This window comes from Malaya genurostris, chromosome 3, assembly GCF_030247185.1.
Source record: "Malaya genurostris strain Urasoe2022 chromosome 3, Malgen_1.1, whole genome shotgun sequence".
Classification (NCBI taxonomy): domain Eukaryota; kingdom Metazoa; phylum Arthropoda; class Insecta; order Diptera; family Culicidae; genus Malaya; species Malaya genurostris.
The window spans coordinates 64,589,335-64,612,455 of NC_080572.1; the positions used below are offsets into that span (position 1 = coordinate 64,589,335).

Genomic DNA, 23,121 nt, shown 5'->3' on the forward strand with positions numbered 1-23,121 from the left:
TAAACATGACTCATATCTTTCAATGTACCTGAACCAAACTGTGAAATGTTTAAAAATGATTATTGAGGTTTTTGTAACACTTTAGGCATTAAAAAAATGGCTTTCAGTCCTTCAGTGATCGTTTTATCCTTTTAAAAATAAATTCACTTTCCAATTCAGGAAACGCTTTCGTCTCTAGTTTTACAGTTCGTCATGTTTCTAAATATTTACTAATTGATTAATCTCAAAACATGATCACTATTCGACATGATTACATCACTATTCAATGTAATCAGTAGTGTTCACTTTTCACTTGTTTAATCAACGATTGGAAACTTCTAAAACAACCTGGTAACCCATAAAATCTTCAAAAATATGAGACGAAAATTTGCACATAATTCACATGATTGCGCTTTGTTTTCATCTCATTTCGTATCGCACTTTTGTTTTGAATATAGTGAAAGTAGTGAAAATTTTCGAAATGTTTTTTGCTGTTGTTTAAAACAGTTCAATTTCTAAGAAACGTGAATCGGTTCTCAATATGGAGCAAGGCGAATTGAGCAGAAATATTAGATAATCATAATGATTTTAGAGGTTAAATCGGAGTTTTGAGGTAACGTTCTTACAAATGAGATGAAGTAGGGAGCCTTCATCCTATATAGCTTGTGGATGCTTGTTTCAAACATAGAACATCGGAAGTCGAAGCGATTTGTTTCATGATTATAGAAACTGTACGGTAGTACCGCATTTTTTTCGTGTATGCATGAAATTACATGTTCTGCAAGTAAATGTTTCCAGACCACTTACAATAGGGCCCTGATTAGCTACATAATTTCGTATATAATGTTTCATATCTACCTCGTATTTACATAAGTTTGTTTACAAAAAAAGTCACATTTGTATTGATTCTCCTCGAAACTATGCGCGCACTGTAGAGCATGCTTATCGGGTCTCGGTATCTATTTCAGTTGATAAGCATTCTAGCAAACTGATATCATTCCGGCGATGTGTTCTTCGCTAGCATTGGGCTTTAGTCTTTGCTAATGGATTCAACCTAACCGGAAAAAGTACGACATTGCAAGTGTATTACGTTTTGTGGGCGTCGTTTTCCCCCACATTGTGTTTTTCATGAAAATTACTATTTACAATTACAACAGTACTAAGTGGGGAGTGTTTGGAGTTATTCAAATGTTGACTTACAAACTAAACGTTTATGATTATTTCACCATACTTGGTTCAATTAGTGTAAAAGTGAAGTGAATCATAATTAACGAATGTGTAACGAAACGGTACAGGAACATTCTTGCACTACTTTGTCTAATTAATTTCGAAAGTCAGAACAGAGTTACCAAAAGCCTGCAAACCTAAGTTTCGTACTAATCTCGTACAAAAATATCAACAGTTCGGAATATACAAAATATTACCAACCATACAATGAGTTTGTCATCATTCCGGATATCGCTGTTGCAGTCTCTAGCGGTTACCATAATTTGTAAAGGTACAGTTCCAATACTATTAGCACACCAGTCCGGTGTTAGAACATGTCAGTAAACCATTGCCACATTTCAGTGCTTCTCATTCGGGCGTACAACATTCCCCAGGAACTGATTCATTGTTATCGGGGAAACTACACACTCCCCTCGGTTGGATACAGTCAACAGTTACTTTTGGAGCTGGTACGAAAGATCGAAACGCGGAACCCAACCACATTGGATATGCGAATGCTGAGCGTAGATTTAATGCATCGGTAAGTTCAAACCTGACAATCGAGGCATAGTGGTCACAGTGTCATATGCTTTAATACCCTTTAAGAAAAAACGTCCAACGGAAGTCTTCCGGGATTTTCGTTTGCCGATTTTGAAACAGACCATTGAACCGGGCGTTATTTTTGTCGTTCAATAAACTCGGTAGACAGAGGCTCATTACTGAGCCATTTTCAATGTGAGGAATTGAAGCCTCGTTGGACTAGTTTTACTGGAGATTTTTGGAAGAGTAGCTATTTTTTTTAAATAAACACTAATTACCTATAGAATACTTCTACTTCTGGTACAATAACAACACATTTTCTTTTTATATGAAGAAAACTCTCAATTGTGACAAACAGGATTTCTGAATGCCATGTAAAGTACGATTGAGACGGTTTCGAAAATTTGGGATTATGTGGGACAATTTTCAACAAAGACGAATTTCGCTAAATCGTAGTCGGAGTTGGCAACATCTCCTCAAATTTAAATGAAACTTTCTGTCACAAAAAGCCACTTTGCATACTTTGTTTATCCAAAATTCATCTAGTGTGTCTGTTGAAAGAGCCAAACTTTCTTTTAATAATTTTTTTCAAATGGCTTTAGTTGAATAATGACAAATCTTACAAAAATATGTTTTTTGAGTTATTTTCATAAAATGACTTATGAAAATTTTTTTAACACACTGAAAAACATTAATTTCAAAAATGTAAAGTTGATTTAATTTCAAAAATGTAAAGTTGTCATCTAGACTAGAGTGCCTATAACCAGAGTGACGACATCTCATCCGTAATGTTGGCAACAATTCAAAACATTCCATTAGCTTTACATTGAATTGACAGGTCGTTTACTCGTTTGGAACTGGTAGCTGTCATTCCAAACGAACAGCTGTCGCCACTCTGATTATAGTCACTCTAATCTAGACTATGTTTATTTTTCTCATTTACCAACAGAGTTGCCATGCATACAGAATGTACTGATTTATATACGTCCATGCGGATTTCATGCAGGATACAGATTGAATAGGGTAACAGGTATTTTGGCCCACTTTTCTTTGAAAAACCCTTCCGCAATAGGTAATTTAATGTGATTAGCTTCATTTTAATGCAACCTGGGTTACTTAACATCGATTAAACCCATAAAGTTTGTTAGGTGGTTCAAAATATATGAAGTGGCCAAAATACCTCTGTTACCCTAAATATTGCTAAAACTAAATACAGAATTGTGCCTACAGCTCATTCTCCAACTTAATACAAAACCGAACCCATGTTTTGTTACAATATTCACTTGCTTCTGGCCTGCCGCCACTTAATTTCGGGTGAAAGTTACCAGTGCAATAAACCTGTTTTAATTCACCTAGTGGTGTAATGATGCCTTTCTCATTTTCATTTTCTCCTGTATATTACAGCAGAAATTCCCTGAAATACTATAATTTAAAAAGTTCAGAAAATAGTTTTGAAGGGTTCTGTTTCATAATACTACTACATTGATACACTACATTTGAATTTTTTTTTTTTTTTTTTATACAAATTATTTATTTGTCTTCGATTAGAGTAAAAACTATCGCACAGACTTATTATTATCTATCTAGTCTAAAAACATTAACTTAACAATATTTTCGATTTAAATGTGTCTTTGTTCATAGTAAAATCAAACAGATGATAAACTCTATTGAATTGATTACAGCAAACATCCATTGGATTATTTTGTCCATACTGTGTGCGATGAGCTGATCGTCGTATGAAGTCCATTCTTCGCAAAGATCTTCCCGGAACATTGATATGAATCCTTGCCAGAAGTGTGGGGCAGTCGATGTTATTATTAAGCAAATCAAAAACGAAAAGTCGTTGATGAAATATCCGCCGGTTTTGCAACGTGGGTAAGTTGATGAGAACACAGCGATCTTCGTAACGTGGTAGCTGAAGCCGATTAAGCCAAGGAAGTCTTCGAAGCGCGAATCGGACAAAACATTTCTGCACTCGTTCGATCCGGTCGATGTGAACGTTGTGGTATGGAGCCCAGATTACAACTCCGTATTCTAGAATACTGCGCACTAGAGCAATGTAAACAGCCTTGAGACAATAAACGTCGTTAAAGTCTTTAGTGTTGCGTTTGATAAGTCCCAGGACGGCAAAAGCTTTAGCAATAACCATCGAAAGCTGTTCGGTGAAGCGTAACTTACGGTCGAGAACTACGCCTAAATCTTTTACCGAAGAAACTCTTTTGACTGGATTCGCCATCATTGAGTATTCAAATAAAATTGGAGACTGAACTCGTGAAAATGTTATGGTATTACATTTATTAACATTAACACTCATGCCGTTTCTATTACACCAATCTATGACACATTCAATGTCCATTTGTAGCGCACAACAATCTACAAGGCTTGTGATGATTCGGTAAATTTTTAAATCATCGGCATACATTACTTTAAACGACGACAGTTCATTGCAAAGATCATTCACAAACAGCACAAACAGAAGCGGTCCGAGATGACTCCCTTGTGGAACACCTGATGTAATATCGAAAGGATCAGGATGTACAGTTCCGACTCGAACTGAAGCACTACGATCTGTAAGATACGAAAGAATCCAGTTTGTTATCCAGTCAGGGGATCCATTTCGTCTCAATTTTTCAACAGCAAGTACATGAGGAACACAATCGAAAGCTTTAGAAAAATCGAAATACACCGCATCAACTTGTTGTCGTTTTTCAAGCTTGTCAATCAGAGTAGAAACGTAGCTCATTAGATTCGTAGTAGTTGATCGTTTTTTGACAAAGCCGTGCTGATCGGTTGTGAGGATGTGCTTTACTGACGGGTAAATAATATCCAACAGCATACGCTCGAAAACTTTTGGAAGGCAACTAAGGATAGAAATGTAGTTCGTGACGTCATGTATGTTTCCGGATTTGTGAACTGGTACTATTACAGCTTCTTTCCATTTCGCAGGAAAATAGCCTTCAGCGAGAGAACGATTAAAAATAAGAGATGCCGACAAGGCCAAAGCAGATGAGCATTGCTTTACAAAAGATGGCGGAAGGCCGTCCGAGCCCGGTCCCTTTGATCCATCAACTAATCGTAGATTATTATGCACCTCGTCTTGGGTGAAAACAGCAGCGGGTAGATTCACATTATACAACGGTAGACTATTCAAGTAATGGCGTTTTCGTTTTTAATTTACACTACACCGGTGCAGTGCTACACTGAGGCATGAATAAACGAACAAAAATGACGAAAACATAAGCAGTAACCATTGACTACAATAAACGATTCCATTGCGCAGAGCTACACCAAACTTTTGATGAGTGCTACACCAGTGGTATCGGTGCAGAAAAAGTGTAGCACTGGTGTAGTGCAATTGGTAAAAACGAACGGTTTCAGTGCAGCTTTCGCTACACCAGTGTAGTGCAATTTAAAAACGAAAACGACATAAAATTCTGACAAATGTGGTGAGTTGTTACTTAACACGCTTTGAAAGAAAGACGAGAATAGATTGGCTGAGTCAATAGATGTTGTTGAAGATTGGTTTCGATAGTAGATGCTTTCTGGAAATCCTCGGGAAGACTTTTTACTTCGCAGATAAGACCAGAACTGTTTCGGGTCCTCCTTAAAACTGTTCTCCAGTCGAGAAACGTAGAGTCGAAAACACGATACGTTCAATGATTCAAACTGATGCTCTAATTCACGCACCAACAGTTTATCTCCTTCACTTTTTGTCCGAAAAAATCTTCTACGAGCCTTTCTTAACCGATTTCGAAGGTTGCGCAGCTCATCATTCCACCAAGGCCGCTTGTTGCTCGAGTTGCACACGCGTCTCCTACGCGGCACGAGATTTTGAAAAATAAAATCTAATTCACGATAAAACAAGTCTACTGCATCATCCAAAGCGCCCTGTCTGAGTATATCCATCCAATTTACACGAGAGATTTCCGCATTCAGTAGTTGATAATCGCACTGATTGAAGTCATAATAAAAGTCTGCATTGTCATTCGTCAATAAAGTGTATGAAGCTTGAATTGTGAGAACAAAAGGGTAGTGGTGCTGATCCAGTTTCATCAAAGGTAAGGGCGGTTCAAAAATTTCACAGTCAGTGGAGCAACTAACGAATGCCAAATCTAAAAGTTTTCCGTTTAAATTCGTCAAATTGTTAATTTGTTGCAATCCTGTAGCGATCATGGATTCAACTAATAACAATTCTTGTTCTGAAGATGCGTTATTAGGAAGAAAACTTCCAACTTCCTCGTCAAAACTCCAACGCAACATTGGTAAATTATAATCACCTACTACTACAATTCTATCACGGTCAGTCAGTTTATTAGAGAGCTCATTCACACAGGCTGCATGTTGCTCATATAAAGAGGGTTCGGAGTTCGGTGGTAAATAAACAGCACAAATAACAAACGAAATCCCTCCGCACGTAATACGAACCGCTATCTGCTCAAGACAATTCGCTCCTTGGACAGTCATGATACTGCTCTGAATGCCTTTCTTAATTGCAATCAGAACACCGCCACCTCGAAGATACCGGCTTGTAAAATTGTTGCGATCACATCGGTAAATGATATACTGGTCAGTGAGTTCTGCATCAAGTATATTCTCGTTTAGCCAGGTTTCTGTAAGAACAATGACATCGTAGTCGGAGGCAGAAAGAGACGAAAAAAGTTCATTTGTTTTGGTGCGCAGACCACGTACGTTTTGATAATATATTGATACAGATCCATTCGAAGGGTTACTTGAGTTGTTTAAAACAGTGCTATCATGTATCAATGGAGAATATGAAGTTAAGTCACAGACTAACAGACATGACAGTATGAGTAATTTCTTATAAAAATAATTTTTCGTGATGCACTAGTTCTACCTATATTGTACTGCGCGAACTATTTACTATCTGTACACCCCTTGTGTTATGTAAAAGTTTTTTTACAAGTTGGTTTCCCCTCGTTTGTCAACACCGATCAGTTGCTTGCAGGGATGCCTGATTTCATCAAAATATTTGAAAATAAATCGTCACAATAAATTATTGGATTATGTTGATAATATATTTAACTTTTTCGCGACGTTGGAAGGTAACCATTTATTTGACTCATCGTTGTTCATCTAGACTATTTTTTATTGTGTTGGTAGTTTTCAACCGAAATTAAGTGGCGGCAGACCAGAAGCAAGTAAATATTGTAACAAAGCGGGTTCGATTTTGTATTGTGTTGGAGGATGAGAAGTAGGCAAAATTATGTACATAGTTTTGGCAATATGTATTAAATCTGTATCCTGCATGAAATTCGCATGGACGTATACAAATCAATACATTACAGGTAATTCTGTATGAATGGCAACTCTGTTGGTAAATGAAAAAAATAAACACAGTCTAGATGACAGACAGGATGTTTTTGATAGGGTAACGTGGCGCCATCATGATACATGTGAGTACTGTCCCAAATAAAGGAATATTCAAAATGACCGTTAAAATGATTGAAGAATCTAATTTGAGTGTCGTGTCTGTTAGTCTGTGGTTAAGTTAGCGCATCTAAGCGGACTGGATCGCGAGTCTGCCGTTGAATCACTATTACTTAGCGGGTTGAAAGTGAAAAGTTGATCGTGCTTTAAACTCGAATTCCCGGAAAGTAATTCCCTTCTGCCAGGTTGATGTTAGTAACGAAAGAGATTTAAACTGCATACCAACTCCGACTTTGAATGACACAAAGGAAAGTTCGTCAAGATTTTTGCCTTTGGGAACTAACTTGTGCACTTCGATAGTCTCATTAGTGTCCAGGTTTCGTTGTACTAATTTGCGTATATCCTCCTCAGTGGCTTTAGGATCGAAATTTAAGTTAGTGAAAATCTATTCATATGTGAGAAAGTAAAGTTAGCTCCATTTTATCATATTTGATTATTATTGCCGGTACTTCCGGAACCGAAAGCTGGATATCGGCGTAGTGACATTCGGTTCATTCAACCATACACTAACATGAACTACAAACTTATTTACGGTTCTCTATGACGCACAGTGGTTCGAATCAATAAAAACGTGGACATGAATCAGTAGCTGCCAAACCGTTCTTTTAATGCATATATTTACAAATATATACCGAGTAAATTGTTTCTGTCTTTGACTTTTTATGGTCTACTTTGACAAAAAGTATAGCCATAACTTTTTTTCTGAAGAGATAGAAATTTTTTTTCTTCTACAAAGTTTTAGAACTATTGAAAATAATTTACTTTGTCAAATATACCAAAAGTCTAGCTCGCATCGTTTCGGATATACAAAGCGTTATTATGGCAACCCCCTTGAAATCAGTTTTTTATTCATAACTTTTTTCGAGTTATGTTTTAAGGCATACTTTGTTTGGAAAATAAAAAATCTCACATTTTTACCTTTTTTTATCTACGATAAAACCTTACACCGAAGCGAAATATGCAAATTAATGCAGCAAACTTTTACAATACTTATAGGGAAATATATTCCTAATCCAATTTATTTTCCAATGAGAATATTCTGAATACTATTCGTGTGACTCACTATGGCTTTGTTGAAACCATGAATGGTTAAGAAACGGAGGGCGTCACGCGCCTACCATTTCTGTAACTCACTTTTGCAGTGAGCGTAGAGATGGGTAATTCGCTCCTGAGCCATTCCAGTGAATCGAATCTTTAAAGTGAGCTGAAGTGAGAGTTCACCGAACTGGTAAGCAGAGATGCCAGGTTCACAGATTAATCTGTGTTTCACAGATTTTCAACCTTTTTGCACGGATTTCAAAAAATGGCACAGATTCTCACAGATTTCTGAAAATAGTCACAAATTTACACAGATTCTGAAATCGATCACAGATGTTTGAAATTTATCACAGTTTAGCAACAAAAGTTACAGAGCGGTAGGAAATAGTGAGAGCTTTTTTTATGCTTACCAAAATGATTCCGATCTGCTATTATGGAAACGGGGAAACGTGCACAGATTTTTGGCTTGATCACAGATTTTTGAAAAAAATGACCTGGCATCCCTGCTGGTAAGGTGGAAACAAGCTACAACCCACATCATCGAAATGACGGAATGCGTAATGAATTCTTACTCGACTGCATGATTTTTCAGTGCTCGATCGGTTCAGTGCTAGAATTTTCGCCTGAGTTGGCTGCTCGATCAACCTGATTGACAGTGACATTATAAATGTCATTGAATATTCGCTCATTTTATGAATGTGTTAGTGTAAAATTTAGGCGACTTAAGCCATTTCATTACACTCCAGCTAGAGGAATGGATGATGCTGACTAAGGTAGGCCGTTTTGTTAATTTCCAGCGAATTTCAACAGTTTATGTTGGAATTCTAAGAAGAACTGATTATTTACTAGTTCTGTATATCCGAAAAACATGAAGTTTTAAATTTGTATATTCAGTTATATAATGTTTTCGTTTAAAAATAAACTGAAAATCAGCACGAAAACGTGCAAAATCGGGAAAGAAGAAGAAGAAGACGAATTGACAATTCAGTCCGCATCTTCTCACTCAATTCCGAATGATTTCCGAATCAACCGGTTGTAGGCGAACCGGTTCATTCGGAATCGGTTGTTGCACTGGAGTTGGAATTGATTCGGAATTCATTATGATTTCCACATGAAATTCCAAATGAAAATTTCTCGCCGATTCGGAATTGATTCGGAATCCATTCGGATCTGATAATGTGGGACGGATCGTCGGCTCTTGAGGAGCGAGTTATAAATGAGAAAAAATGTGTGCATGAGCTTTTGTTCGTTATTTCAAATGTGTAGCCATTGTCAATAAGAAATCTTACTTCTCGCGTAGTAGACATTGGTACATTCAGGGATTCCACGTTTGCAGATATTCTTTGGGCATCAATGATTTCGAACATGCATACGAAAGAAAAACGGAGTGGGAAAAACGGCGCAAAAAAACGGCGCTCAAAACAAACCTTCAGTTCAATCTAAATGAGCTTTGAATCGATTCCCTTTAGTGAGCTGATCGGTTCAGAGCTACTCATCGGTATAGCTGCTTCGCACATCTCTACGTGAGCGTCGCACGATCAATATATTGTCTTAAAAAACGTGTTGCTTCGTGATAACTCAATTGATTTACACGTTTTAAAATTTGAATCTCTTCGTAAAGATTTGTACTTTTACAATACTTTTTCATATTTTGTTTGGAGAACATTTTTTCATTTTTTTAATATGTGTTGAACTTAGCAACGTCACCAGTAAAACATTAGAGGCCAGCACCTACACAATCATTATTATTAGAAAATGCCTTTGGCATCATAGAGCTAACGCATTGTGCCTTAATAAATATATCTTATGAAAAAAAAAATGTGTTGAACTTTTGACAATTTTTCGGATTTTCAATATTTAACACTAAATTTGAAAAGGCCTAAAAATTGCATCGAGTTCCACTTAGGATTTTTCTAATTTTGTAAATTGTCAAAAAGTAAACAAAATAAAAATCACAACAATTTGCTCAAGTTGCGCATGCAAGCATGAGCTTGTTTATGCGTGTTAACGCGCACTTTGTAGTATATACTTAGGTAATAGAGGTAGATTCTACGTAGATAAAACAAAAAAAAAAACTGTTTTTAAAATGAAGTGAATATATTTCAAAAAATATATTTTCACATTATTTATATCTTCAGCAAAAAAAATCAATTTTTTTTTCAAAATGGTATAGAAAAAAAATTTTGTGAAAAAAAATCATTTCTATTCGAAATGGGTACAACCCCTTAACAAAAATTAAGGTGCCACTTTCAAAATAAGCGTAATATAATCTTGTGAAACTTCTTCGAAGACACGTTAGCTCTTAAAAATAAGTGAAAGTCAGTACAGACTGTTGACCGTCTTTTTCCAGTTTTGCACCACTGTGCGACGTGGAGATGCTCTTGATGAATAGATTATACCAAAAGTCTTGTAGGGGATGATGGGGTAAAACGGACCCACGAGGCATAATGCACCTTTTGCTTTTCTCAAAAGCTACCAATTTTTTTCACTGAAATTTTAATGAAACTGAAAGTCCGCCATAACAACAGATGACTATAAGATTTTGGTAGCGATGGTTCAATCATATCTGGAAAAAAATTAAAAAACCAATTATGTCTCTGTTATAAGTAATTTTTGATGTTCGTTCCATAGTATTTTTCTAGGGTGAGGAAGGATATGTTATATCATCTCATATTGTTGGGGGCAAAACGACCCGAATTGTGTGAGGCAAAATGCTTAAGAATTCGCTTACAAAAATTATCCATAATCAATGAATAATAGTGAACAATCTTCCACCTGGCAAATATTTCGTTAACGAAAAGTTTAAAACTTTCTTCAAATAATAAGAAGAAGCTTTATGAGGGTGCATATTGCCCCGTGGTTGTTATGAGTTTTAATCCGTTGTTTTGATGGATGTTTAAACGTAGTTTAAGATCATCCTGCCTCTATGTTCAGATAATCGCCACTTCGTGTAATTTAAAATGTATATTTTTCATGTTTTCCACGATCGGGCGTCATGCCCCGCATAAATTTCAATTGACAATTTTTAGGGGTTTTGGAAAATAAGATATTTCATGTATTTGTACGTAATTTCGAGAAATAATGATTACGGAAGATAGTCATGCATGAAACTCCTCCGTGTTATTCTCTATAGTTAAGTGCATGTTCAGGAGTGTTCTAGTTCTAGATGCATAATTTATGTCAGTTTTAAAATTTAAATCTAGAAATTATAACAAAATAATCTGGCAGCCCCAGCAGCGTTTTATCTGTGTTTCAAATATAGAAAAAATAGAACGGCAGTGTATACCAGTTTTAAATTTGACAGTAGAACTGGTCGAATTAATAAAACTAAAACGGATTGCTGGGGATTCGTTTGTTTCAGTTTTATTTACATTATAGACCACCCATATGAATCTTGCAGCTGCTGAATTTGCTCTAAGATATAGCAACATTTCCTTAGGGGGTACGTTTTATCCCATCTACCCCTAATTGGTTGCTTCGATGAAAGTATTGCTGGACAACGCTGTTCGTAAGCGATGTTAGCAAATTTTATCCGCCCATTTACTCGTAGTATTCCACTACTATCTATCCATGGATTGAGCGACCGCAATTTACCAGTGTACCGCTTTTCAATTGATGCATTTTCCAGTACTTAAAATTAAATTTAAAATTATTGACTTGTAATTGAATTTGTTGAATCTATTGTAAAACCTAGATCATAATACACTTCTAACCCTGATTAATTTGAAAGTAATCTAAAATTTGTAAAACCTAATAAGCTAAAAAAGTATGACAATTTATGTGATGAAAGGTAAGCGGAATACAATGATTTGATAGCAAATCAAGGCCAGTATATATGTACTTTAGAGAACAATAGATCAGGCCGATAAAAGGACTAAAGAATCCTACATTTGAGTTAGTATTAAACCAGATTGAAACGATACACATCGTCTTTTCGTCGCCATCGACACTGACCCGCTCGTGAGAAATTCTGACAGCCGGCAGAAGCCTGGCAAAATTCCGGCAGCTGTCAAAATTTTTCAGGAGAAATTGCGTCATTCTCTCGCCTCGTGTTGTCTTTCAAGATCGCTCTTCCTTATTTTTTCTGTTCGACTTATTTTGATGTTCTTCAATCCTGCATGTACATGAAAAACAAAACGAGTCTTGAGACCACTGAAGGAACTGAATACTGAAACATTGGGTGAAAAGTTAATTGCATATTTTAAGCAACTCTGAAAGAAAAAGTATTGTTTTGTTGGATTCATGAGCAGTTTGTGATATTATGACAATGGGGCGTATGAATGAAATGTAGTACAGTCTGTTGTTTGTAGTATCTTCTCATAAACAAAGTCCACAGAGTATAACGCAGTTTGGTATGAATAAAAAACAAGTTCAAATTTTCTACTTCACTTTATCAGCAAACACACGAGTAGCAACCTTTAGAGCTACTTACCGAAAACTTGTAGTAAATACTACAGTTTGTAGCATGTTTTGACAGGAACGTGATCCACACGTAGCATTTACTACCGAAATTCTGGCATGCTACGTTTTATTCATACGGCCCAATAATTTCAAAGTCGAGTACTTGCTTATGTTAATTCCAACCAATCATGAGCTGGACCGAAACTGTCTCTAAAAGCGGATACATAGTGGTCTGGTCTTGTCCTAGATTTGTACTAGCTTGGATGTCTGTTCTCTGTGGGTTTATGTTAATAGTTCATTCATATACCTTGTCCACTTGGCTGGAATATGATCTTATAGTGGTTTTCAATAGACTTTGTGGTGTTTAATGGTATAATTTATTATGTAACGCTGAAGATAGTACAAGTATTTATTGATAATGCTGGTAAACACGAATATTTACTAAACCGAATATTAGTATATTATTTGGAATTGCCAAGAGTTCAGAAATAATAAATCAAATATTTCGGAATTATCATTGCAAAAATTTCAGTGAAATATTTTTTTCCCATGCTGTGTTCGGTATTTATATTCGCCGAGATTAAAATTAGGTTTTAGGCGTATACTTTAGCAAATGTTTCGTAATCTACCAAAACACTCTGGTCGACTTTGATCAAAATGCAGTTGTACACTAAATTTCGACCGCTGGTTTCTCTCTACAATGCGAGTAGACTTGTTCCGTTGAAAATAATGTACAACTTTTTCATCCAAAGTTGGGTTGCTGGAGTGTTATTGGAAGAGCCTTAAGGGAACACTCTTGACCAATCTTTTCCATTGTACGTTTTACACTTTCCGGGTGAACAGAAATTCTCTTCACAATTAGATATTGTAGGTAACATCTTTTTAGAGCACTAATTGTATGGAGTCCTCTTTTACTACAGTTTGAGAGTGGATGGCATCGAAAAGGCTCCTGGTCTGCAGGAAACTGAATTCGTCACTCCGTACAGCACTCGCGGCATAATGGTGCCTAAGTACACGCTGTTGCTACAGCTGGTATCCGATATACCAGGGTCGATGGAGTTGGAGCAATTTCTTAGTCCGTGGGAGATTTGTTCGCTGCACCGGATGCTCAGCAGTACCGTCGAACCATATCAACGAGGAGACGAACGTACAACCTGCCCGGGAACTTTAGCCGACGCTAGGAATCCTCAGGCACCGTGGATAGTTCAGAACAAGTTGATTGCTAGTTGACTGTATTGTTTCTTGATAAGTATAGCCTTTATTTTCATTGCAGGAGTAAACGTAATCATACTAGTAGTACCACCTTCGATCGACCCATCTCGCGCTGTCCGTTAGAAGGTGGCACAATCCGGACTGCAAAGTATGGTGCTGTAGCACCCGGAATTGCCATTATGTCGATTGCAGCCGGCCTTCAACCGCAGAACGTTCGTATTAGTGATTTTATTTCTGCTTATAAACGAAAAAACCCCTACGAAAATCTTGAGACTATGGAGCGAGTGGACACACGCAAGCAGCTGGAAAAGTTGTTCAACTCGATGGAGGCAATCGACAACACGTTCGTTTCCGGTCTGGCGGGAGATTTGGCGGAAGTGTGTCTTTATCAAGGCCCGTACGTAGGTACGGATGTTCGGATTGGTTTGAATGGGACTTGGAACGATACACACTTTCCTCGAGTTCGTTTTCTTGCGAACGATCACGACGGTCGTTGGGAGATGACGGATGCTGAGATTCTGTCCGGGATCGATGGCTATTTTCTATCGCAGCAAGTTCCCAACTTTGTCAAAAGGCTCAGGAGACTGCGGCTGTCGCAGGTGTTGGACATGTACTACAGTGCCCGCGGAATTCCGGTGGTTTCGATTGAGAACGTTCAGACTCGAAAACTACACCATAGTAGATTATCTGCTGCGGATATTGTATCGAAGAATACGGAACTCAAAGAAGACTCGCTCAATACACTGTTTAACGCTGCTGGAAAGTCCAAGTTTCGTAAAGTGTTTGACGATGATGAAGACGATGAAATTCTAAGGGCAGATCAATCCGTTGTTAGTGAAATTAACAAGGCTTGCTACAGGAAGGAAATTCTAAAGACCATCGATAAAGATCGGTTGAAGCAAGAGACCTTTAATTTCGTGCAGGTCTTGCAGTTTACAACAGGAAGCGTCGTTGTGGAAGATTCTTTGATGCGCCGAAATTGCGACGCAGCTGTGGAAAAATTTTTCACGTATGCTTCTGGTTTGATGGAAACGGTAGCCGATTGCAATACAGTTGGAACTTCGGATACCAAACCAATCGTCGACTTACTGGTGGTGATTGATGGGTCAAGAAGCATTTACGAGAACCAGAGGCTGATTTTGTGGGTATTCTAGTTTAAGGTACCAAGACTTTTATTGAAATCAAGTTTTCTTTAGTCATTTAGCGGAGTTGATCGACATTTCTATCTACGGATCACAGATTTCTGTGGTACATGGTCAAACGGGAGAATTCATAGTCAACAGAACTAGCAGCGTAGCAAATGTTTTCGAACAGCTTTCCAATTTCCAAGGATCCTGTAAGTTTTTTCATTGTATTTAACAGCGTTCTTAGTTAACAACAAACCTCTTCGAAGATCCAACAAGCCTCTCCCTTTCAAAAAGTTTCGATTCGATAATCAATAGGTTATCAGCTCAAATGGATGAAGAACGAGCCTACAGGACCGTCGGAGCAAAAGCACCGGTGATATTGACAGTTTCTCAGAATCAGAAAATTACCCAGACCGATTTCGACAGTGCTCGACGAATGTTAACAAGCTCATTCGAGCAATTTCCAGATTTGTTCTTTGTCTTTCTTACCAACGACAAGCCCACATTTGGTCAACTGACGAATTTCGTAAGATCTAGTATAGTCATAAAATAACTCCAACTGATTGTTTGTTGTTTTCATCAGACAGGTTTTTCACACAGCCGTCTTCCAGTAGAAGAACACTACAAAATCATCGAATCCTCTTCAAATGATCCAAGTCAGTTCAGTGCGGAACTGTTTTCAACGTTGAAAGCGATTCCACAGCGGTTAGTTGCTCCATTCTGTCGAACCGCCTCGAACCGAGACATGTGGCGCAATGTGAACATACGGGAGGAATACGAACAGTATATTAGTCCCGGTGTTGAGCTTCGATACCGGATAAGTCGTAATTTCCTGTGGAGCACCGACGAAGTGAGAATTCAGTTTCAAAATTCGGCTTATGGCGAATTCAGTGTGTGTGGCACACAAGACTATCGATTCACTGGATTATCGTGCAAAACTACTACACCAGAGAATGATAATGTGTGGTTCAACTTCACCGAATTGTGCTCCGGAGAACCCGGCCTACAGTGTTTGTCACTGTATTTTACGGTGCAGATGGAGAAATCCTACATGAAGTGTACCGAAAATGACTGTCGTTATCCGGATCAAGTGCGAATGGTCATCAAACATCAAGGGTTGCGGTGTCCAACTGATACGGACGGGGTTAACAAGCAAGGATCTGTGAAGTCGTTACTTGTAATCGCTGTAATTTTGTTACTTGCCAACAATTTTTTGTTAAAGTTTAGGTTTCTTTAGAAATGTATCAAGTATAAGTAACAGAAAAGTAATCTTTTTTGCAGATAAAGTTTGATATCACCCACTACCAGGCGTTTCCATCGAATGGGGTGGAATGGAGTTGAATTTAATTCGCTTTGAAAAAGCTCTCGTGCAGTGGACGACCCACACGTGGTTCTTCTTCTTCTTCTTCACTTCTGGTGGCGTCACCTCACTTGAGATGACGCCGATTGATGGCACAGCGATTTAGCTATATTGCCAGTTAGCTTTCGTTTATAGTCCAATGGACTTTCTTTTCACTGGACTACAAGTGAAACCCTCGCTATGTGACAACGTGGAGTCACCGAAGTACGGATGAAAATCCTTTCTTTCTCGCGAAATACTCGAATTTTCACCGCACTAACACGATACGACGTGTTCACTCGTTGAGGGTTTCACCGGAAGTGCCACACGTGGTTAAAACCGCTAATAAACGGCAACAACAAGGCATGTGCTTGAAATGTTTCAAGTATCGATAAAGCAGTGAAAGCATTCCTAGTCTTGTAACATCGCCAACGTTGCCAGGCATACGGATATTTATCCTCTATCCACTACAAATGTGCTCTCCTAAAATACCGATTATTAGCGGACCTTACACTATCATTAAAAGTGTCATTACTAAAAAATAATGTCATTTTTATGAACGTGTAATGGTGCAGTAATGACGAGATTTCTATCAAATTTGAAATACATCATTACTTAGACATCATTAAAAATGACAATAATAATGCTCGTGTAAGGGCCGCTATTGATTATTCATATCCAATAATACCGATTTTCGGTTTTAGTTTGTGAAATGTAGTTACAGGACCATATAAATAATGCTCGGTTACAATTTTCTAGTACAAATGTGGTATAGATTCTAGTACAGATGTAGAGTAGTTAATTTTTTGTGCACGAAATTTAAAAAAATGACCTGGTAACACTGGACGGCGCTCCGAAATATTTCGCATCTTATCGCTTGGCGTGGTCGTGTGCAAAACCGCATCAGAACAAAAACAAAAACATCGGCTATTTCATTCATTCCAATTTCATAAATATACTGTTGAGTGTCATTCGACTGCTTTTTATCTTTGTGGTTATCAATATATGGGCTAGCGGTTTAAAGTACCTTGTTTCGATAGCGACTTGAAGTGAATTGTAGTTTTTCTTTCATTTGTTTTGATCAGCAGCTCAGTGAAAAAACACTTGTTAAACGGTTGTGTTAGATAAATACTAGTGTGCCAGTGAAGTGCAGTGTGTCCTTGACGAAGAACGTTGATTTCGAGGTGAGTCACTGCTGCCGATTGCAGTTAAATTTAATTTTATTGCAAAATAAAAACTATTAAAAAACAACTAACACTAATCAGGGTAACAATCAAAAATTTATTCGCTAGGAACAGCCGTATGTATCCTAAGTCCATGCATATCCTTAATTTCGCTCTTGAGAATTTCGGTTATTAATCGGTGTTGCTTGACGGTTGATAGGCCCTTGAATTCTGTTGATTCGACATAAATTTCGTACATCGATCCGCATCCACCAGATACGTCAGTTACTACTACATTTGTTGCCTGAAAAGAATTAGGTTTCGGAAATCGAAAGTTTGCATTGATTTTAGTTCAGCAAGGCTTACCATAGGAAATTTAGACTGAAGCGTTTTTCGTAGAGTAATTTCAGAGTTTTTACCGGCGCTGCTTCCGGACCACACGCGACTCAAGATCTGAAAATCAAATTGTTAGTAGTTCTGTAAGAATCGAAAGACCTTCAAGAATCAAAAGATCGAATGTCAACATAACCTTACAATTATTTCCATAACACTTTCACTCTTACCGAAATGTACCGCTTACCGGCTAATCTCACGAAATTCGAACTCATTTTATTGGATGCTTAACCTAAGATTTAGTGGATTCAGAACCCAAGTACGCAGTGGCAAATAACACTGCACTTGTCTTTTTATTTGAATACACTTGAAATTTGGTACTTTCTGCCGGATTTGTTATGAAACTACGCCTACTTTATCGATGTTATTCTTGAACAGCGATGCCAGATAGTAGTAGTGTCATTTCCGTAGATTGGCATTTTTATCGGAAGCTCTCGCGGTGAAAAGCTTTTTTTTTGTTCGTCAGACAAAACTAGTTTCTGTAGTTCTCCGTTGATAAATTTAAATTTCCGTCGAAAAAATCCAATTTACGTAAATTTTGTCTACACTCAGGCAAAAAATATATGGAATTTCATAATGATTTCGTATGGTTTTTAGCCACAAGAATATTGTATGCGAATCATAAGATTGCCTTATGAAGTCACGAAAATTGGAATTCCAATAAAACGCCTTATGAAATTCATACGAAATTTTTAGGAACATTGTGCGAAATTTCTATGACAAACATAACTTCTCTCATATACTGTGGAATTCATAAGTTGTTCGTATGAAAACTATAATAGTGATAGATGAGATGTATACTGCAGAGGTATATTTTTCATATTAATCTTCTGAAATGGTGATTTTAGTGATTTTTGATGCATCATAAGATTTGCCTTATGATTTTCACTACTCAATTTGCCTGAGTGTACGGATACGTAGATCCGTAGAAAATGTTCGAATCCGTAGATCTGTGGAAATTTCCGTAGATCTGACATCGCTGTTCTTGAGGTGAACAAAGCAGAGATGCCAGGTAAAAAATTCAAAAATCAGGGTTGCAAATGTCCGAAAAAATCTGCAGTCAGCAAGTATGTCTTACAAGCAGGCATTTCTCTATCAAGTATGATACGCTCAACTTACTAGACGAGCAAAAAAAAGGTCGCGACAATTTCAAAAGTATGCAAACCTCGATTTTCAAAAGTCTGCACAACAAAAAATGTCTGCAGCACTATGTGCGAAATCTGCAGATTTACAGACAAATCTGCAGATCTGGCTTCTCTGGAACAGAGCAAAGATGCCAAATCTTTTTTTTTCAAAAATTGGTGATCGAACCTAGGACAGGACTTCCAGAAAAATATATCTCTTCTTATTCCGGTTGCTCCCTGCTGTAAATAATAAATGCCTCGGGATCACTGTTGCCAGTAGAGATAATTATTCATTCTGAAAACTTTCTCCCCTTATAACATACAATTATTTATCATTTGAAAACACTTAGACAAATGTTATATCGGTCAAAAATATAGCTCTGGATTCATTTTGATCAGATGTTTGTTTTGAAGAAAACGTTTAGTTGAAACAGCTTAATAAAATTTTTCTAAAACACTCAATTTTGGGTAATTAATTCTTGCAGCTTTATTAACTAAAGTATTCAACATATTCTATTTGTGAAAAATAATAACATACAGAAGTATCCAAAGATTCGGTGCTATTCTCAACCAACATAATCAATATTCTCGTCCATATCACACTTCGTGATTTCAGGCTTTCTCTTTGTATCATCCAGTGATTGTTAAATGTACTCGTATACTTTCCGCATTGACAGGACTTAAAAACAAATTGTATTTAAATCCTATTGAAATTAATAATTTTGAAAAGATGACCCGAAAAATAAAATATCCAATATCAAGCTACATTGTTACCGACGATACTGACAACACTTTTTCTACCACCCTGCAGTAATATTGATTTCAACAACTTGTACTTGCTTATGTCAATTTCAACCAATCACGAGCTGGTCCGAAATTGGTCCTAAAAGTGGATTAACAATTGTCAGGTCCTGTCCTAGGATCGAACCAAAAATCAGTCTGTGCAAAATCAGTGCACACTTCCATAACATTTGTGCTGATCGGAACCATTTTGGTGAGCAAATAAATACAACGGTCTCGCCAATCATTTCTGCGAGCAAAAGAAAATGGCTACTTTCAGACGCTCTGTCGGAAATATATTCTCTTCGTGAATATTTTAGCAAATTGAAGACTTTAAGGGGCTCAATGGCAGTCTTCGATATCAGAACTCTGTGAAAATGTGCCATTCATTTAATCTGTTCAACATATTGAAATACAGATTGATCTGATAACCTGGCATCACTAGAATAGAAGTGTCAGCTAGAGCTGTGCGCCGCCGCGCCACGCCGCCGCCGCCGATAATTTCGACACGCCGCCAATTTAAGAAAAAGATGATCAGCGCGCCGGTTATCACATTTTAATCGTGCCGCCGATAATATTACATCAGCCGAAAAAATGATTTTATCAATGTGGAAAATTTTTTACAGTTTTCATGAAAATTCACTGAAAATTACAGTACAGTTACTTTCCTCCTACTTATACTGAAAATCAGTACTACCGATGTCAACCGAAGCCAATGTTATTTGATTCAAAGTCTATTTTCTGTCTTTATTTAAAAGGTTTTGAGCGCTGTCTGGCAAAGAAATGCTTGGGAGCAACATAAAACAAGATTTTTTATACTGTTACATACATTTGTTTCTAACTACCCAAAAGACTGTGTACAGCATGATATTTTGCCTCGGACCGATTTTAGCACGGTTCGTTTTTGGCAACATAATCGATCGAATATGACATATGAAAACCAGACGATGGCAGAATTTTCAAGTTGAAAGCAATTCCATAATTATATTGATTTAAACTATTTACAGCAATAAATGATGGAAAAACATAACAGCCATATATCATTCGAATCAGTTTGTCGAGATCAGGAAATGCGTGTGTGACAAATAATTGTGACAAACCCCTATCTTTTTCCAAAAATTCATCTTTTCTGTTAGTTTTTCTTTCACTTGGCTTCTCCAATATATATTTCCGCTCAGTCATTGCAAAAACTGAACTTAGTCATGGCGGCTTTACGTCAAACTAAAAAATTATTAAATTGTTCATATTTCTTGCTCATAATAAAAAAAAACCCTTTGTATATGAATGAAATATTTATTTAAACAATAGTAAACCATCTCCAAATAATCGCACTTATATTCATCTCAATTTCTCCTTTAATTCGATGCATTCGAAACCATTTACCATCTCTATTCACTACGTTGGCTTTAATGAAGCACATAAACATTAGGATCTTTGATTGTAGGTCGACAAAACAATAAGATAGAGAAATTGTCCTGTGTGAATCAATATTAAAATTTTTAATATGTTTATAATTGATTACGCCGAATCGCGCCGCCTCCGCCGCCGATGTTTTCAGGAAATAGCGTCACGCCGATTCGCCGCCGCTGCTGGTCAAAAAGACGTTTCAGCCGCCGATGTTGACAATTTTGATCGGCGCACAGCTCTAGTGTCAGCCAATTTTGCTGGGTTTAGGGATGTCGGATTTTTTTAATTACTCGATTATTCAATAATCGAGTATAATTTTTAAACTAATCGATTATTTGAGTTATTAATCAATAACTAGATTAGTTATTCGATTATTGTTATAGAATTGCTCGAAGTATTAGCTTAGTAATCGAATATTAGTTTCAAACTAATCTATTAAATATTACTCGATTATCTGAATTATTAATCGGTTACTCGATTAATCGATCGATATTACGATATCACTAGCTGGGTTCTAGGCATGCCTAACGCTCGTATCCGTACTGTATTTTACAGTATTCTACGTCAACAATAAATAGATTGGTCTCTTTCTTTTCTTTCCATCATGGTGTTTTCATTATTGTTCCAAGCCCATCACAATTTTGCTAATTTTTTTTTGTTAATAAAAGAAAAAACACCAAAAACAAACAAAGAATACACTAAATCAAAATCATTATCAAAAATATTCAATTCTAAAAAAAAAATTTGTGCAAAAAACGTTCGATTATCAATTCATTTATTTTTTTTAGTTTTTATTGCACTAAAATGCCTTTAAGAAGGGAAATAAAAAGAATTAATGAGATTATGAAAACAAATCATCTGACCATTATCTGCTATTGTTTTCTATTCACAATTGTTAGATAAAGTGCGTACTGTTTCCGAGACTAATCATTGTGCTTGTGGCGAAGGTTACCGCGATATTGATCACATCGTTTGGACGTGCGTGGAGTATCGTGATGTCAGATCTCAACTGATAAAATTCTTGCGTACTCAAGGTAGACTATTCAATGTCCCAGTTCGCAACATTCTTGCTTGTCGTGATCTTCTTTACATGAAACTTCTTTATCATTTCATTAAGACCAGTTCCAATTTAATTTTCATTTTATGTTAGACTTCTTCCTTTTCCATGAGTTCAACCAATAGACAGCTGTCTTATATCGAATAAAAATGATGAACTATTACAAACAAACCTGAAATAGTTATAAGATCATGTACAAAATAAATGTTTTTTTTTTTAATTTAATGGAATTCATAATAGCAAATCGCTTGATAAAACTAGTGTTTATATTAACTAATGAATTCCGTCGTACTAATATGATATTCGAAATGTATTAGGTTTAAAGTAGCCCCTGCCTTTCATGTACTTTGCCTTTGACACATTGATGTCTAGTCCGATCCGCTTGACCTCAGCTTTTAGTTCGATGTACGTATCTTCCATCTTCTCAAAGTTGCGTGCTATAATGTCAATACCATCAGCGAAACCATATAGCTGGACGGACTTTCTGAAAATCGTGCCACTCGTGCCCATGGTGTTCTAAATGTATAATCGAATTGACGCTTCGGTTTTCGATAGCTGTTAAGTTGTTGTTCTAACAACATACATTTAGATGTATTTACAGAAAACTTCACTGGCGTTTGCCCGTACTTAGTCCGTTCCTGCTCTTCCATGATAACAAAGTGTTTCGATCGGTGACTATTTCCTATGTCTGCTTTTTGCCTTTCCATCGATCTTTCACACAATCTATAACATTATCACTTCATTGAGAAGGTTCATAGGAGTATTCGGGAAAAAAATTGTGTTCGAAGTTGGAATGAAATACTTTTTTTACTTACTTACTTACTTTTTTTACTGAACTTGATCATAATTTTTTTATGGTTTTCAAAACCATGAATTTATCATTTATGAGAAGATGAAATGATTGGTT

At 36.8% G+C, this 23,121-nt stretch overlaps 3 protein-coding genes across 5 annotated transcripts in view; 2 read left to right on the forward strand and 1 right to left on the reverse strand.

Annotated features, from left to right (window-relative positions):
- The first annotated feature begins 979 nt into the window (after positions 1 to 979).
- LOC131437126 (uncharacterized) lies at positions 980 to 16,323 on the forward strand. The gene is made up of 7 exons (XM_058606291.1): positions 980 to 1,477; positions 1,549 to 1,726; positions 13,533 to 13,826; positions 13,886 to 14,965; positions 15,021 to 15,160; positions 15,218 to 15,477; positions 15,535 to 16,323. The coding sequence occupies exons 1-7, from the start codon at positions 1,414 to 1,416 to the stop codon at positions 16,186 to 16,188; spliced, it is 2,670 nt and encodes an 889-aa protein (XP_058462274.1). The 5' UTR covers positions 980 to 1,413; the 3' UTR covers positions 16,189 to 16,323.
- Positions 16,324 to 17,154: 831 nt separating this feature from the next.
- The window catches only part of LOC131437754 (xaa-Pro dipeptidase), a 286,503-nt gene continuing 280,536 nt past the window's right edge, over positions 17,155 to 23,121 (forward strand). For all 3 annotated transcript variants that reach the window (XM_058607311.1, XM_058607310.1, XM_058607312.1), the window contains exon 1: positions 17,155 to 17,474. The gene's annotated coding sequence lies outside the window, so the exon portion shown is untranslated. The remainder of the gene's footprint in view (positions 17,475 to 23,121) is intronic.
- LOC131437755 (bolA-like protein 3) lies at positions 17,468 to 18,210 on the reverse strand. Its single transcript, XM_058607313.1, has 3 exons — positions 18,017 to 18,210; positions 17,820 to 17,906; positions 17,468 to 17,757 (listed from the first exon to the last, which is right to left on the reverse strand). The coding sequence occupies exons 1-3, from the start codon at positions 18,059 to 18,061 to the stop codon at positions 17,572 to 17,574; spliced, it is 318 nt and encodes a 105-aa protein (XP_058463296.1). The 5' UTR covers positions 18,062 to 18,210; the 3' UTR covers positions 17,468 to 17,571.

What these genes read in the sequence shown, in the direction of transcription:
- LOC131437126 (XM_058606291.1), top strand. Translation starts at nt 1,414, where the DNA reads ATGAGTTTGTCATCATTCCGGATATCGCTGTTGCAGTCTCTAGCGGTT. An exon ending in AGCGTAGATTTAATGCATCG is followed by an intron (nt 1,727 to 13,532) that starts GTAAGTTCAAAC and finishes CTTTTACTACAG; the next exon opens with TTTGAGAGTGGATGGCATCG. An exon ending in GAGAACCAGAGGCTGATTTT is followed by an intron (nt 14,966 to 15,020) that starts GTGGGTATTCTA and finishes AGTTTTCTTTAG; the next exon opens with TCATTTAGCGGAGTTGATCG.
- LOC131437755 (XM_058607313.1), bottom strand. Translation starts at nt 18,061, where the DNA reads ATGAGTTCGAATTTCGTGAGATTAGCCGGTAAGCGGTACATTTCG. An exon ending in CCGGTAAGCGGTACATTTCG is followed by an intron (nt 17,907 to 18,016) that starts GTAAGAGTGAAA and finishes TTTGATTTTCAG; the next exon opens with ATCTTGAGTCGCGTGTGGTC. An exon ending in TTCAGTCTAAATTTCCTATG is followed by an intron (nt 17,758 to 17,819) that starts GTAAGCCTTGCT and finishes AATTCTTTTCAG; the next exon opens with GCAACAAATGTAGTAGTAAC.